We start from the raw sequence: 15,703 nt of genomic DNA on the forward strand, positions 1-15,703 counted from the left end.
AAAAAAAAATGAAGCAGAATTTTGGTCTGTGCGCACTTTCCAAAAAAAAAAAAAAGGTTCACCAGTTTTTTTTTGTTGTGGTGACTCTGGCAGAAAAACACGAATCTATATCAGTTTTCAAACACAACAGCTGAATAAAGGACAACTACGACCAAGACAGAAGAGGTGCTTCTTTCCATTACACATCCTCTCATATTCCTTACCTGCGTCTTATTTCGATCAATACAACCGTCGCTTGACACAACACAAAAACAAAACAAATATCAATGTCTCAGAAGCCCAGATACTTGACAGACGCAGAGCGTGAAAAGGTTCTTGAGTTCCAAGACTCTATCCACTACTCACCAAGGTAAGTAACAGCATTCAATTCACAAGAATTTCATTCTAAAAATAGACCTTACTAACATCTACCAGATACTCTGATGACGCATATGAATATAGGTAAGTTGGTTATGTATTCCCATAGATTTTCTGGGTTACTCTTTCTCCACATACATTCCCTTCACTGCAATTTGTTAAAAATCAATGTTTTGGAGAGCTATAAGCCGATTTTATTACTAACTTATCAGACACGTAATGCTTCCAAAGCAGATGCTCAAGATAATCCCTTCAGACTACTTCAACAGTGAGACTGGCACCCTCAGAATCCTCTTGGAAGACGAATGGCGTGGGCTTGGAATAACACAGTCCCTTGGATGGGTTCACTACGAGACTCATGCCCCAGAACCTCATATATTATTGTTCAAAAGACAAAAGAATTGAAAATAAAACCATTAAACTCAAAGCATACCGTCATTTTTTGTCACACATTCTCCATATTTTTTTAATTAGTTAATTCTCGATTATGATAACCCTTATTTTTGAGGCACAAATTGGCCAACAAATCCATTAAAATATACCCGATTTCACCTCTGCTACTTGCAATTAATAAATACCATACCCAAAGGAGTGCATTCAAATAATTGGCTTGATTGGACTATCTTACTGAAATTGAAGGTTTTCAATTTATTCCTCCATATTGTAATGACACTGATTTGTCCATATATTATCTTCTTGTTCATTTATGATAATACAACCGAACTTATATTAGCTTAAATTAATAAAACGTTGCCTTTACGGGTTTTTTCTTACTATCATTAATTTACGTTCTCCAAACAATACCATTTATGTTCTTTTTATTTTATTTTATTTTATTTTATTTTATTTTATTTTATTTTATTTTATTTTATTTTATTTTATTTTGTTTTATTTTATTTTATTTCATTTCTTTTTTGTTGGAAAATAAATTCTTGAGCCTTTCAACGTTTACAATAAAGATCCCATAGTGAAATAGAGGAAAAGAGCGAGTACCGATCTATCTACTCAAGTTGAAAGGGGCTGTCGTCCTTGATGTAGATAAACTCGCATGGATAGTTAATGATTACAGACTCAAGAGATACGGTAATACGGTTTTGTTATTCACGAGGAATCTAATATTTGTTGGTTGATTCATTGGTTTTAACTAAGTCAATTGAATCTTCAACATTCTTCACCCATAATTTGTCCGTCCATGTTTCTACGAATTGTTGGTGCGCATCAGACCGATCACAATAAAGCCAATTATCCGGTATGCATCAGATTGATCACAATAGGGCCAGTTGTTGGTATGCATCAATTAATTATAATAGGCATGATCACACCACTTTTCTTCCAGGGTGCAGGCTTATTTTCTGTTTATTTCAACAAAAATATATATGCATTGATACAAAGAGAATTGCTCTACTCTTTTTTCCCAATCATCAGTTGTGATCTTTCAGGTGTGTATGTATATGCGGAAATTAAGCCTGAACCCCTCAGTAGTGAATGCAACTACATACCAACAACGCCAGGCGTAGATGGGCCTCGCTCAAAAAAAAAATAATCCAATTATAGTTTTCACAGATCAATAAATCTTAATATAAATTGGATTTATTAAAAATGGATGATGTTATGTAATATAAACAGTAGGAGGGACAAGAATATTTTTCTTTACCTCTCTTCCACATTGTACATCCTACACAAGTATGCAACAATTAAATTGACTATTTGCATCCCAATGTAAGTGGTATTAATTTCTTAGATATCTGGAACTTTGACTAAAACGAGAACAAATTAAGTGTCGTCACTCTCGCTATATACTATAACTTCTCACCATTTTGCTAGGAGGGGGCGCAGAAATTGATAATGAGAAAAGTAACGGATGCTCCATAAATACATAATATACTGAAGAATTATTTAATATCGAAAAAGACACGAATACCATATTTTTTGATCAAAATAAGTAAATAGACTGCAATATTATAAGTTTTTCTTTTCGGCTTCGATGATGTAATGAAGGCCAGAGGACTGCATGAATTATCATGAATACTTGCAACGGTGAGTAGGTGTGAAAAACCAAAAACATCAGCCTTCGTATTCATACGAAAAAAAAAATCTTTCGAAAATACCAAACAAGTACTCACATCTATTTTTTTTTTCAATGCGCTATATCTCTTTATTCTTCAACTTCAAAGTTTCAAAAAAGTCACGAACTTTCAGACTATCCTCCTTTGCGCTTCTATACTCCTGAGTTAATTTATCAATTGTCCTGTTTTCGTTCTTGAGGTTTGGAGAAGCACTGTAATTCAAACGTAAAAAATCATTCAACGATAGTGTATCCACTGATGTATCAATAACCTTATCTTCCCTGTTATCGAAAAGTTTCGACTCAGAATTGACGGGACCATTTTTTGCAAAATTTGTCTTGTATTTTTCTAAGATGATCAGATCTTTCCCATCTATCAAATTTTGCCAAGCAGTAGCAAACTCAGCTATATCAAACTCTTCATCCAGAACCAGAATTTTTCCAACAGAGTCGTACCCAAGAGGAATGACTAGCTGATCGAAACTGACTGCATTCGGTACGACTTTATTATCCTTATTATCCCCTCCACTCAGAAAATCACAACTCAAGGATAGTCCCATAACTCCCAACAAAATTTTGTCATCTTTTGACTGGTTTTCCTTCGCAAAAACAATCGAACCCCCATGTTTGAGAGCCACCACTCTAAGTGCTTGTTGAGCATATTCAAAATCCCCTTTGATTCCATCATGGCTCAATTCTGAAGCCCCTACTATATATAGAAGGATCTTACATCCCAAAAGATGGTCACATTCGAACTCTTTAAGAACAATATTGGGGGCCATCGAGATATTCGATCCCAAAAACTTAAGTGAATTAATCTTGAACTGCTCTAGTAATTTAGTGTTCAATTTCTCACCTTCTTCAGTATTGCCAAAAGTTTTATCAAAAATACTGATCCACTTGGCCAAAAAACCAATCCAAGATGAAGCACTATGACAATTGAGAACCGGGATCATCAAAACATCATCCATCCTGAACTTGCTCAAGACAAAAGTCTTCAACATTTCCACAAAATGATTAACATTTCTTTCATTATCATAACCGGTATCGACCACAGTGTGAATATTCAATTTCAATACAAGTTCATCCTGTTGTGTATCCTTTATTTCTTGAAATATGTAACCCCAACCGAAATCATTATTGGTTGATAACGACGTCACTCCAATCCTTTCCAAGAAACGCCGCTGATCTTTGATATTGGAGGTTATTAACACCAAGCACTTTGAACGCAATGATCTTCCAGCGACCTGTCTTCTGAGAATATTTTCCCAAATACCGTTCTGATTCATAACTTATACTGCATTTAGTCCAGTTTCTCAATGATTATGGAAATTGGTGTTTATACTTCTACTATTTTCGAGCCCTTATTTGGTTAAGCAGCCCGTGGAGCGTGCTTTTTTTTGTTGTTGTAAGGAAAAATTCAGTGTAAAAACGTCTAAAGATTCATTTCCTTTTTAGATAACGATCAATTGGACCCCATCTCCATTGGAGTTAACAACTAAAAACAACAACAATAGATTGCAATTAATGAAACTCTATTGCGTGGAATCTCCTCGGACGCTTGTCCTTGTATCATCCACCCATACATTACTTTTCAAAGCAATTCATTCAGACACCAATAAACCTCGATGTGTCGTGGAATTGGTATCTAACGACAAATTGGACTTGAAGTTTTCAAAAAAGCTCTGTGCAACGGAAATCAGCGGATTTCTCGGATTGATACATGTCGATGGACTAATTTTCTTAGTGACCATAACCAGAAAACAGGAGGTTGCCAAACCTTTTGAAGACCAACTGGTGAATAAGATCATCAATGTGGAATTCTTTTGTCTAAATATTAATAAGTGGGATGATTTTCTTTATAGATTGACCGATACGAATGCTGCAAATGGGATTTCTGGTGATACAACTGATAACTCCTTCATGGGTCAGTTTGATGATACCAATAACCCTGCGTCAGCCCACCCATGTTATGACTTGAAGAAGTTGTTAAGCGACGGTTCGTTTTGTTATTCCACCGATTTTGATTTGACTAATAATTTGCAAACCAGAGGGGTTATCGATAACTCATTGATCATTGACACATACCAAGAGGATTACATGTGGAATAACTTCATGATGGAAGAAATGATTCAATTCCGTAACAAGAGCAGCGCCGCAGATCAAACAATTCTTGATGATAATGGGTTTTTAACAACAGTGATTAGAGGCTTTGCTAAAACTAAACCAATTTCTGTATCTAATTCCAGGGCCAGTCTATCTCTTATTTCAAGACAATCTTGCAAGCGTGCGGGTACGAGATTCAATTCTCGCGGGGTCGATGATGATGGTAACGTGGCTAATTTTGTGGAAACCGAAGTTATTCTTAATATTTACGGGAAGATCGTTTGCTCATATAGTGAAATTCGTGGCTCCATTCCTGTTTTTTGGGAACAAGATGCTTCGCAGTTGACGCTTGGGACTCCAAAAGTTCAAATCACTCGTTCAAAAGAGGCCACTAATCCGATTTTTGCTAAACATTTCGACAATCTTATTGATAAATACGGAGCTATCCATGTGGTGAATCTTTTATCCAGAAAGGCTTCCGAAAGAGAATTATCCGATCGCTACAAATCTCATATCCTTGATTATCAAAAGGCATCACATCATGAAAATAATCCATTGTTGACGGAATTTGACTTCCACCTTCAAACCAAAGGAGGAAACTACGCTGCTGCTAAAAACATTCTCAGATACCTCAATGAATCAATTGAAGATTTTGAGTATTTCAGTTATGACTATTCGCAAAAGCTGGTGCTCACCAAACAGACTGGGATTTTCCGGACCAATTGTTTGGATTGCTTAGATCGTACAAATGTCATTCAAACCATAACTTCCCTTAGTATATTCAAACTTATTTTCGCGGACTTCAACCTCTCTGATACTTCCTCGAGCCAAGATTTGAACATGACCCATGATATGCTCTGGGCCGATAATGGAGATCAAATCTCTCAAATTTATACCGGGACAAACGCTTTGAAGTCGTCATTCTCACGTAATGGTGGGAAAATGACTTTAGGGTTATTTTTATCTGATGCTACCAAATCTGTTACTAGAATGTATCAAAATAATTTTGTCGATCAGAAAAAACAAGTCACTATTGACACAATGCTTGGGAGATTGCCAGGTACTGCTTCATCTCCGGTCATATTGTACGATCCAGTTAATGAGAGAGTGGAAAAGAGCTTGAAAAAATTTGAGTCAAAATATGCTTCTGAACTGGTAAAAAGCATGTTCATTGGGACTTTTAACTTGAATGGTCATAATTTCACTAATCAAAATAGAAATGATCTTGAATCCTTGATTAGTTGGTTAGTTCCGGATAAAAACTATTTCTACAGTGAGCAACCAGACATTTATTGTCTTGGATTTCAAGAGGTGGTGGAATTAAATGCAACGTCGTTACTTAATGTTGATTATTCTAAATCCGCAATATGGCAAAAAACCATCAATGGGTTGCTCAATGCCAACGGGGACACTTACACGTTGATCAGATCTGAACAAATGGCATCACTTTTCATTCTCTTCTTTGCGAAGAAATCTATTGCTGATAAGATCACTTCAGTGGAAGGATTTAGCAAAAAGACTGGTCTTGGCGGAATTGCTGGCAACAAGGGTGCAGTCGCTGTCCGGTTCAATGTTGGCGCCACTTCATTTTGTTGTATCAATTCTCATTTGGCTTCGGGATCAAACGCAGTGGCGGAACGTAATGCCGATTACGAATCTATCATGAATGGGATTTACTTCAGTAGAAAAGGTGGGAAAGTCAGTGATCATGATAATATTCTTTGGTTTGGTGATTTGAATTATCGATTAACGAACATTACTGGTGAAGAGGTTCGTGGACAACTCAATATGAACGCTGGTGATAGTGATATGAGTCAACTATTAATGCGTGACCAACTCTTACTAGAAATTCAAAGTAACAGAGCATTTAAAGGATTCAGTGAAGACGAAATCACATTCAGACCAACTTACAAGTATGATAATTATACCAATGTGTACGATACTTCTGAAAAACAAAGAACTCCATCTTGGACTGATAGAATCTTGTTCAGGGGGAAAAGTTTGGTGCCAATGAGAGACAGCTACGATTGTGCCCAGGAGGTGATGTTTTCTGACCACAAGCCGGTATATTGTTTATTTGAGGCCAATGTGACGTTTGTGGATGAGGCTTTAAAAAGAAAAATATATGACAAGCTTTATGAGCAATTCAAGAAAGAACTTCCACAAGACTCCAATAGTGGGTCTCTTTTGGATATAGTCAATGAGAAATCACAGCGGAAAGCGCCATCTAGAGTGAATACATTAGAGTCGATTGAGAGTGGCTCAGAAATATCCTTGAGAACCCCACCTAGAGCAGGGACGCTTTTGGATATTAATAGTGCTCCATTACAAAGTCGTTATGCTCCACCAACATCCTCAAAAAGCTTTATGAATAACCAAAATAGTAGCGCTCCTCAATTAGATTTGTTATCACTTAATGATGATGACTCAAAGCCAAGTCCACCTTTACCAAGACGCCGTATGACCAATCCAATAGAAACCAATAATTCTGTGCTGCAATTGAACAATACTTCAAAAAAGACTAATGTTGCCACTCCACCACCACCTCCAACTTCTAGAAAAGCTGATGTTAAACTGGAGCCTGTTAACGATCAAGCAAATAGTGATGCAATCAATAGTCATCCTCCGGGGTTCTCCAGTAGTGTGCTTCTACCAAAATCCAAGTCTAATGTTCAAAATAGACCACCTGTACCAACACCGCCTAATAAACCGCAAACCCTTGAATCAATGGCAAAGCAACTTGAGATAAATAAAAAGCAAGTGTCATCCCCAACCCCACCACCCACTGGTGTCGCTAGAAACCTCGCAGCATCTCCACCACCAGTGCAGCCACGCACTGCTTCTTCTAGCACGGTTACCAATCTCAACCAAAATTCCAATGGTGCTGGTATGAGTCTCCCACCAGGATTCTCTACAACCTTGATCCCATCCAAGAAGCCTGCAGTAAGCACTCCAGTAACTACATCAAAGAAGTCTCCGGTACCAACTCCTACAACTCCTACTACTAAAAAACCCCCAATTGTTCCAAAGAAACCCCAGAGTTTGGCAGGGGAACCAGTTAAAAAGGATCAGTCGATGAATGATTGGAAGCCATTGGTGCCAAAATGATCATTTGAAATATAAACGGCACTGTATCCGTATAAATAGGACGATTTTTTTTTATAATAATAAGCATTTCAGGGGTCTAATGAACAAGCAAATAATTGAACCAGATGATATAATGATTCTGAAAGACGAAGGGCCCATGATAGAATTATAGTTTTGATCTCATTTTTTCTTTTTCTTTTTTTCCAAAGAAAAACTATTAGGTTTTCCATGCATTTTTCCATGTCATAGCATTTTCAGTATATGTGACTCAAATATTCTTATCTACGAATTTATTCAGTTTTTGTAATCTTCTCGCTCTATAAATCTCATACCAAGAGAATATTTTACTTTTTTCAAGGTTGTCAATCTTAAGCTCTAGGTCTCCAACATACTGAAGTTGAAATACAAAAAGTCTATTAAATATTGTTCGGTTATTAGATCGTGAAGCATTGATGCTTTTAGTAAACACAATATGTCATAAATTATATGGATTCCCATTACTGGTTGATGAAGCTTCGATCATCACACGAATTCAGTAATTTCTTTGCGAATGACAAACGTTTTTCCTCGGGCAAAAAAAAAAAAATTAAAAAAAAAAATAAAACAATTCAGCCAGCCACAAATACCTACAAACTAAAAATCATACAAAAGAAAAATTATATTCAAAGGGAAAATACTAACACTAATACCAATAAACAAATTAATAGCATTTAGAAAAAAAAAGTATGCCCAGGATATCTTTATCGTCATCGCAAAGACGAATTCAATCCTTGGTTCTTATCTGTTCTGTCTTGCCAAAACTTGTTATCGCTTTGCCGACTGCTCTTATAGACTCATGGAATGAATCGGATAGATTTCAGCTGACAAAAAATGCTCCAGTAATAGAGCAGCCGATCACGCTGGCCGAATGGTGGTCTGCTTTTATCCTTTCAATGTTCTTGGTTGTATTAGGGGGGATTTTTGCCGGTTTAACCTTAGCGTTAATGGGACAAGATGAGGTGAATTTGAAGGTTATCGAAAGTTCTGGAGAACTACATGAACGTAAAGCCGCTAGAGTTGTTTTGCGCCTTCTCAATAGAAGTAAGCACTGGGTGCTTGTCACATTATTGCTATCTAATGTCATCACCAACGAAACCTTGCCGATTATTTTGCATAAATGTACCGGCAGTGGGTTTTCTGCAGTATTGAGCTCTACTGTGGCGATTGTTGTCTTTGGTGAAGTTATCCCTCAATCTTTATGCGCTAGATACGGCTTGGAAATCGGGTCATTCTTTGCTCCTTTTGTATTGGGATTGATGTATGTGCTATACCCAGTGGCCTACCCAACAGCATTATTATTGGATAAGGCCCTCGGGGAAGATCACGGAACTGTTTATAAAAAAGCTGGCCTTAAAACATTTGTGACGTTACATCAAACCATGGGGGTTGAAAGATTAAGTACCGATGAAGTCACGATTATTTCCTCGGTTTTGGATTTGAAAGAAAAGAAAGTGGGGGCAATCATGACCCCAATCGATGATGTTTTCACTTTATCTTCGGATAGCGTATTGGATGAAGCTATGGTTGCTAAAATTTTCAACAATGGGTTCAGTAGAATTCCAATACACATTCCCGGACAACCAAGAAATTTTATTGGGATGCTATTGGTGAGAATTTTGATTAATTATGATCCAGAAGACGCTTTGCCAGTTTCAGAATTCCCGTTGGCCACCTTGCCAGAGACCCCTCCAGATACCACTTGTTTGAATATTTTGAATTATTTCCAAGAAGGGAGGTCTCATATGGTTGTTGTCAGTGCTGAACCAGGGAGTGTGGAAGGAGCAATTGGTATATTGACATTGGAAGATGTTATTGAAGAGTTAATTGGAGAAGAAATTGTGGATGAAAGTGATGTATTTATTGATATTCATAATGCTATTAAGAGAAAAAATCCAGGTCCATTGAGTAAGAAGCATGTCACCCAATATTTCCACCGTCTAGTTAACGATAGTTGGAAATTGACTAATGAGGACAATGAACATTTAGTATCTTTAAAGCCTGAGGGAGCCATAAATTACGGAAGCATTGTGCAAGAAAGTGATTTAGAACCGCATGACTCTCAAGCTTTGAAGCACACTGATAGTAATCACATTGTTGTTACTAATGGGGAAGGGGATACTGCAGTGTTGGTGAAAAGACCAAAAGCCAAGATTCAACCAAAAAATTTAGCAAGCAATCCCCTTGGAACCTCAAAGACTTTTGTCACCATTAAAAGAGGTACGACATGATGGCGGCTATTTCATATATTATATAATTGGGTCCGGGATCATGGGATTGCTGTTTTTTTACCAAGCTGAGTTTCTAGTTGTGTTTACATTTCGCTATAAGGATGTTTTAATGTTTTAATTGAACTATATCTATTTATATTATTTTTTTGTTTCTTCTTTTTCTTTTTTCTTGCTTGTTCTGCTATTAACACGAGGCAACTCACATTATTGCAAATAACAGCAGCAATAGTCTTAGGGATATCATCATCAAGCAATTTGAATTTGTTTTATATATATATATATGTGTGGATGCTTATAGAACATGTAATATTATGCAATAATCAGCATATATGGCAGGGGATCCCCCTCTCGAGCCAGCGTGCCGCAGTGGAACGCAGTAAGCTGCACCAATCATGAGCCAGAAATCTCGACGTTTTTTTAGCTTCACAGAGTGACGCGCAACGCCAGAAGACCAAAAAAAAAAGGAGGCACTACTAGTGAGGGTCGAGAACGTCCTTGCAAAGGAAGATGTATATTGCAGAAACTCAGCAAAAAGAGCAGTCCAGACCGGTATCAATGGGTATCTACAGGTGCTTGGACATAGAAAGATCAAAGTGCCTTTGAGACATTCCCAAGGCTGACTCAGAACGTTTCATCTTTGCCGATTGTTTCTCACAAGACACCCCTTTACACCCCTATTTCCGTACTAGAGGCCCTGGGGCAAACATGCCTAATCCTTATTTGTAGGCATTTCTGCCATTTTGAGTACCCAGGAATTGGGCTATTTTATAAAATAGCTTTGGAATTTTTTTTTTTTAATGGTTTTTGTCTATGTACAAACATATCTTTCAAAACATTAAATCAGACTCTATACTCCCAGATAGATCTATAACCGTGTAAATATATGTATATACATATATTTACGTTCCATTCCCTTTCTTCCCGATCTACTTTTCTTTCCTTTGAAGCCTGCGGTGTTTTGATTTGATCCCGTTGTCAACTACAAACGTCAACTAGGAAAACATTTATACAAAAAAATAACACTCTGGAATAGAAGGAAGCAAAACTCAGACGTCCAATCATAATTAACCAATAACAAATGCCCATAACAGCAGCCATTCTCCAAGAGTTGGTAAAGCGAGATTCTGACGCTTCATCGTCAGGATTGGGCACTAGTGGAATTATTGGTTTAGCAGTTGGCGCCCCAATCTTTGTCTTTTTTGTTATTTTATCATTCACTTATTACAAGAATTATCGGATCAACAAACGTGAAGAAAAAGAATTTCGCGCTGATGCAGATTTTGCAGCTGATGAAACTGAATTGCCCGATTATCCTTCTCAGAATTTCTATAAACAAAAGCATGGTATCTTATCCCCTACTTTTGCTAACCAAAGAAAGCCAGATCCCCATATGACAGAAATCAATAACTTATTAACCATGCCTCCAAGAATAGGAGTTAGTGGAGGTAGTATCAGCGACAGCGACAATAGTTCCATTGCTGAAACTATCCATAAGCATCCAGTATTGGACAATATCGCCATTCCATTTGAGGACCAAACGTCGAGCAGCAGTTTGAACCAATACGCCAAGATTTTGGGAACTGATTATAAAGCTTATGACTTCAAGCCATACTATGCTCATTCTAATCTTTCTCATAGTAATTCTTCATTAACTGATGTTTCCAGTAATGGATCTTACAAAGGAAATGCCAAAAAAAATAATGAGAAAAACATCCAACAGAATAGTGATTATGAAAATAGCACTTTGAATGATTTTTCCTCCGGTACTCCATCACCTTCTACCGATTTGTTTTCTCAAAATGAAAGAAATTTAACCCCAAGCCAGCCTAAGTTTCCAAACTCTGTCAGTAATAGTAGATTGAGAAATGAGGTGTTTACCAGTCCTGAGACAAACGATTCAAAGCAGAATTTCTATGAAGCGGAATTCAGACCTTATGAAGCTGACAATAATTTTGAAGATGAAAAGAGAAATGTGATTGATACTCCAGATCATTATGATGAAAGCAATCCTGATAATTATATCGATACCGATCCATATAGCGCTCAGAAAAATGAAGATCCTTATTTAACTGCAAAGTCTGGACCTTCTGACAAATCTAATAATAATCCTGCTGTCAATGAGAATCGTAATTCTCATTATGATGATTATGAAGACGATACAAATTTACCCCCTGAAGAACGTGAAAATTTGCGCCGCATGAAATCAGTTTATCGTGTTTATTTTGATCGTGAAAACTCTACCAAACGGAAATCTGTAGCTCCAGGAACTGCTATGGTGGTGAGCCCAGAAGAAGAGGCTGCCTTACCAAAGGTTTATGATCCAATTTTTGAAAAAACTGATGAAAAGACTGAGAATCATAAAAGAATCACTAACTTCACCGTGGCTTCCTCCAACTATTCTCCAAGAGTGAGAAGATCATTTGCTGATGCAACTTTACCTATACCCCGTGGATTTAACGAAAATGATGAATTCCAGTCCCCTTATCAAAATACTCATCAATTAGAAAATCCTTCGGCACAACAAGAACATGGTCAATTCCAACAATCGCAATATCAATACCAACCACAGGATCAGCAGATAACGGATCCATTCCAAAACGAAATCGCGTCTATTGATAATTACGCATCTCAAACACACTTCGATACCCAACAATATCCTAATGATCAACATTTTTCCCAAAACCAACAGTATGATCAAAATCAACAATATGATCAAAGCCAAGCTCAATATCATCATGATGACTATGCCAGTGCTTCTAATGTGGATAATCCTCAATATCAATATGAACCCCAAAATAATTATCATCCAGACCAAGATCAACATCAAAATCAAAACCAGAATCCACCACCAACTAATCCTCCTAACCCTCTCAGACCACTTCAAAAGCTTCCTACTGCTTCTGAGCTTTCTGACTCTGCCGTGACTTCTGACTTGACTGTTTTTCAGTCTCACAGGCACCCTAAAAAGGCTACTACTCCAACAATGCAAATGAAACCTTTCAACCCACTAGATAATAAAAGTGGATGGACCAAGTCTCCTACCATCGTCACCAATTCACAATTTGATGATCCATCTCATACCATTAGCCAAGTAGCTCCTAAAGCACCTCTGGCATCGGCGGTCGCAAGATCAAGTATTGTGATGTTAAATACCACCGAGCTTGGAGCCAACAAGAAGTTCAAACCTGCAGGCACAAGAAAATTTGTCCCACAGTTGCCATCAGTGAGGGCCGCAGATACTGCCACTAATATAATTGCAACACCTCCTGCTTCTGGTGGAAACTTGGGAGCAAAAAAGAAGAACAACGAAAAGAACTTGAGAAAAGCTTTGGGAGGGGATTCCATGTTTCCATAACATTTGAAACACTTCAACCTTAAAAAGCTCTAATGATTTCAGAGTTCCGTTCCAAGTTATTCTTCCCTTCATAGTTTTTTTTGTTGGGCTATCTCGTCCGTTTTGCAATCCTAATATTTTAGGCTCAATGTGAATTCCTGATTAACCAATAATTGTCACCCTTTCTCTCTCCTGTCATTTTTTCATGGCTTGATGCAGTTTCAAATCCCAACCCCTTCCTTTACTAGCAATTCTATCAACTCCGTATAATACTTGCATTTCTGCATTTTCAACTCTTTATACCCCTTCCTTTTTTTTCCCCTTTTTACTTGTTATTCTTTCTCGAGCTGTGGTATTTGCACTGCATGCCTTTATTTCGTTTTTCTTCTTTTGGGTTTTCTGAACATAGACTGTTTTCCGATTCCTTATTCTGATTTTTACAATTTTTTTTTTCCTGATTGAAAAAATGATCCTTTTTAAGCTTTGCATTATCGTTTTGTTTTTGATTTCATCATTTGAGCTAATTGCTCGCCTTTCATTCTTCAGAAGCATGTGATTATTGAGGTGCTTCATTAATCATGGCAGTTTACAGCAGTTTCACACTATTATTGTCATATTATTGTTCTTTTGTTTATGTTTCTTTCATTCTTATTTTCTGTCAATATTTTAGATCTTTGTCTTATTTTTTCCGTCACGAATTGTAGCACTTCTAGGTGTATCTATTGAAAGCAGCAACTAGGCACCCATTTAATCTTCTAATCAAAGTTGTTACACTACACTGAAATTCTAAGAAGATTAATGCTAAATGCAGCTATTTATTTATTTACCACTATAATATAAGTTTTCAAGTGAGCTGGTCTCACTATATTAGTTTGCAAGTCTAGAAATTATGTACACAAATCATGAAAAGCATTACCTTTTGGTATATGAACAAGTTTCTGTTTTCCATTTGTTGAAAGCCGTTCAATGTTTGTTTAGTACATGTAGAAGTTTCTCCAAGTCTCCTAGGTCATTCAACCGTATGTTATCTAAACTATTGAGTCGGTTCATTAATTTCCCAGGAACAATAGTTTCATTAGCCAATTCTGGAACGTTAAGAATATTGGTTCGTTCTAATGGATCTTTAATATTGACAATTAGACGATTTGAAGGACGACATCTTTTCACAAAGATCGAGCTGATTCTTAGGTCTTCTGGTAGTTGGAGATTATCAGGAGCAACACTTTGCAATGCCGGATTGACGAGACTGTGAATACACGTAGCAAATTCCGGAGAGGTGTACACCACATACAAGTGATCGCGAATAGGGGTCAGTGATTTTGACTTGGTAGAGCTGTTAATATCAATGAATTTTCTGAGTCTCAATAAATTACGGCGCTCTTCCCCATGGGTTATTCGATATGTGTGCGAGCTCGAAGTAATGTCGCAGTATTCGAGCAATGCTCTGGACGCAGACCGTGAATCATCATCAAACTCTTTGAGTTTGGAAGATTCATTGAATTTCTTTATTGTATGGATAAAAGCCATTAGAGAAGGGAATCCCAAAGTGGCGACAAGATCAGTTATCATGGTATGTATTTGAATTGGCGATGATGAGATCGAGTTATTATATTTAGTCAACAACTTTATTGAAGTAGGAGAGAAGTCCTTAGCATGCCCTCTTTTTGCCATATACTCACCAAACCGTTGGTAAAAAGTCTGGGGCTTTCTATGGTTCTTTCTGTCCTTCAACATAACAGTGTCGAGAAATTCATTTAGTTGGTATTTTGAAAAATACGGAGTTAATAATGTGTGTAAATATTGGGTTTTTGTTTCGTGTAACTTGTCAGGCGCATTGTAGTTGAATTCTTTAAAGATGTTATTATATTGGAAAGCAAAGATCTCTTTTGGCGGGAGAACCAAAGAAGGGAAAGAGGCCTTAATATAGTGATACAAATCTGTGGAAATTGGGGGAGATGAGAGGAGTAATTTATCTTCGATCAAGAAATGAAACTTCTTTTTTGACTTTGTTGCCCTAACCAACAGAATTGCCGGTCGTACCAATGATGATGGCGTCTTAACCATTGGGAATGTGATGATAATTGGAGACAGCCAAAGCTAACTAACTAACCGGCTGATATGGTATAATCTCAATCAATTTTTCTCTCTCAATTTTTTTTTTCTTTCTTCGATATATCCAATTTTGGCTAACCGGCACATGGCGTGCGTTTAACCTTTTTTTTTTTTTGGAAAATCAAATAAAATCAAAGACATCGCCAAAATGACGGGCTGATGGACCATCATTTTTTAAACAACGCCAACACCACCATCAACAGACAATCCACGGAGGGATTAGGACAGGGTGTCTCTTATTTAATGCGTCTGTAGAATCACACAATCTTAAGCAAAAAAACGCTGAAGACAATCCGCCACCTGATTTTATTAGCTGTGCTTATTCATCAGTCGCCGTCGCCGCTGCTGCTCATCGCCAAATAAGGAGTAGATCAG

General features: G+C 37.2%; 6 protein-coding genes across 6 annotated transcripts; 4 read left to right on the forward strand and 2 right to left on the reverse strand. All coding sequences in view use genetic code 12, as the record gives it.

The window, feature by feature from the left end:
* Positions 1-266: 266 nt before the first annotated feature.
* Positions 267-762, forward strand: CKS1 (cyclin-dependent protein kinase regulatory subunit CKS1; the record flags this gene model as incomplete). Its single annotated transcript, XM_064995366.1, has 3 exons — positions 267-349; positions 415-441; positions 570-762. 3 exons carry the CDS (start codon positions 267-269, stop codon positions 760-762), a joined length of 303 nt encoding a protein of 100 aa, XP_064851438.1.
* Positions 763-2,502: 1,740 nt separating this feature from the next.
* Positions 2,503-3,711, reverse strand: DASC09_017640 (uncharacterized protein; the record flags this gene model as incomplete). The annotated part of the gene is made up of 1 exon (XM_064995367.1): positions 2,503-3,711. The coding sequence occupies one exon, from the start codon at positions 3,709-3,711 to the stop codon at positions 2,503-2,505; it is 1,209 nt and encodes a 402-aa protein (XP_064851439.1).
* A 238-nt stretch (positions 3,712-3,949) lies between these two features.
* INP53 (phosphatidylinositol-3-/phosphoinositide 5-phosphatase INP53) lies at positions 3,950-7,636 on the forward strand (the record flags this gene model as incomplete). The annotated part of the gene is made up of 1 exon (XM_064995368.1): positions 3,950-7,636. The coding sequence occupies one exon, from the start codon at positions 3,950-3,952 to the stop codon at positions 7,634-7,636; it is 3,687 nt and encodes a 1,228-aa protein (XP_064851440.1).
* A 704-nt stretch (positions 7,637-8,340) lies between these two features.
* Positions 8,341-9,882, forward strand: MAM3 (Mam3p; the record flags this gene model as incomplete). The annotated part of the gene is made up of 1 exon (XM_064995369.1): positions 8,341-9,882. One exon carries the CDS (start codon positions 8,341-8,343, stop codon positions 9,880-9,882), a length of 1,542 nt encoding a protein of 513 aa, XP_064851441.1.
* A 1,078-nt stretch (positions 9,883-10,960) lies between these two features.
* Positions 10,961-13,237, forward strand: DASC09_017670 (uncharacterized protein; the record flags this gene model as incomplete). The annotated part of the gene is made up of 1 exon (XM_064995370.1): positions 10,961-13,237. The coding sequence occupies one exon, from the start codon at positions 10,961-10,963 to the stop codon at positions 13,235-13,237; it is 2,277 nt and encodes a 758-aa protein (XP_064851442.1).
* A 942-nt stretch (positions 13,238-14,179) lies between these two features.
* Positions 14,180-15,280, reverse strand: DASC09_017680 (uncharacterized protein; the record flags this gene model as incomplete). Its single annotated transcript, XM_064995371.1, has 1 exon — positions 14,180-15,280. The coding sequence occupies one exon, from the start codon at positions 15,278-15,280 to the stop codon at positions 14,180-14,182; it is 1,101 nt and encodes a 366-aa protein (XP_064851443.1).
* Between the last annotated feature and the right edge of the window lie 423 nt (positions 15,281-15,703).

This window comes from Saccharomycopsis crataegensis, assembly GCF_037102585.1.
Source record: "Saccharomycopsis crataegensis DNA, jcf7180000000073, whole genome shotgun sequence".
Taxonomy (NCBI): Eukaryota; Fungi; Ascomycota; class Saccharomycetes; order Ascoideales; family Saccharomycopsidaceae; genus Saccharomycopsis; species Saccharomycopsis crataegensis.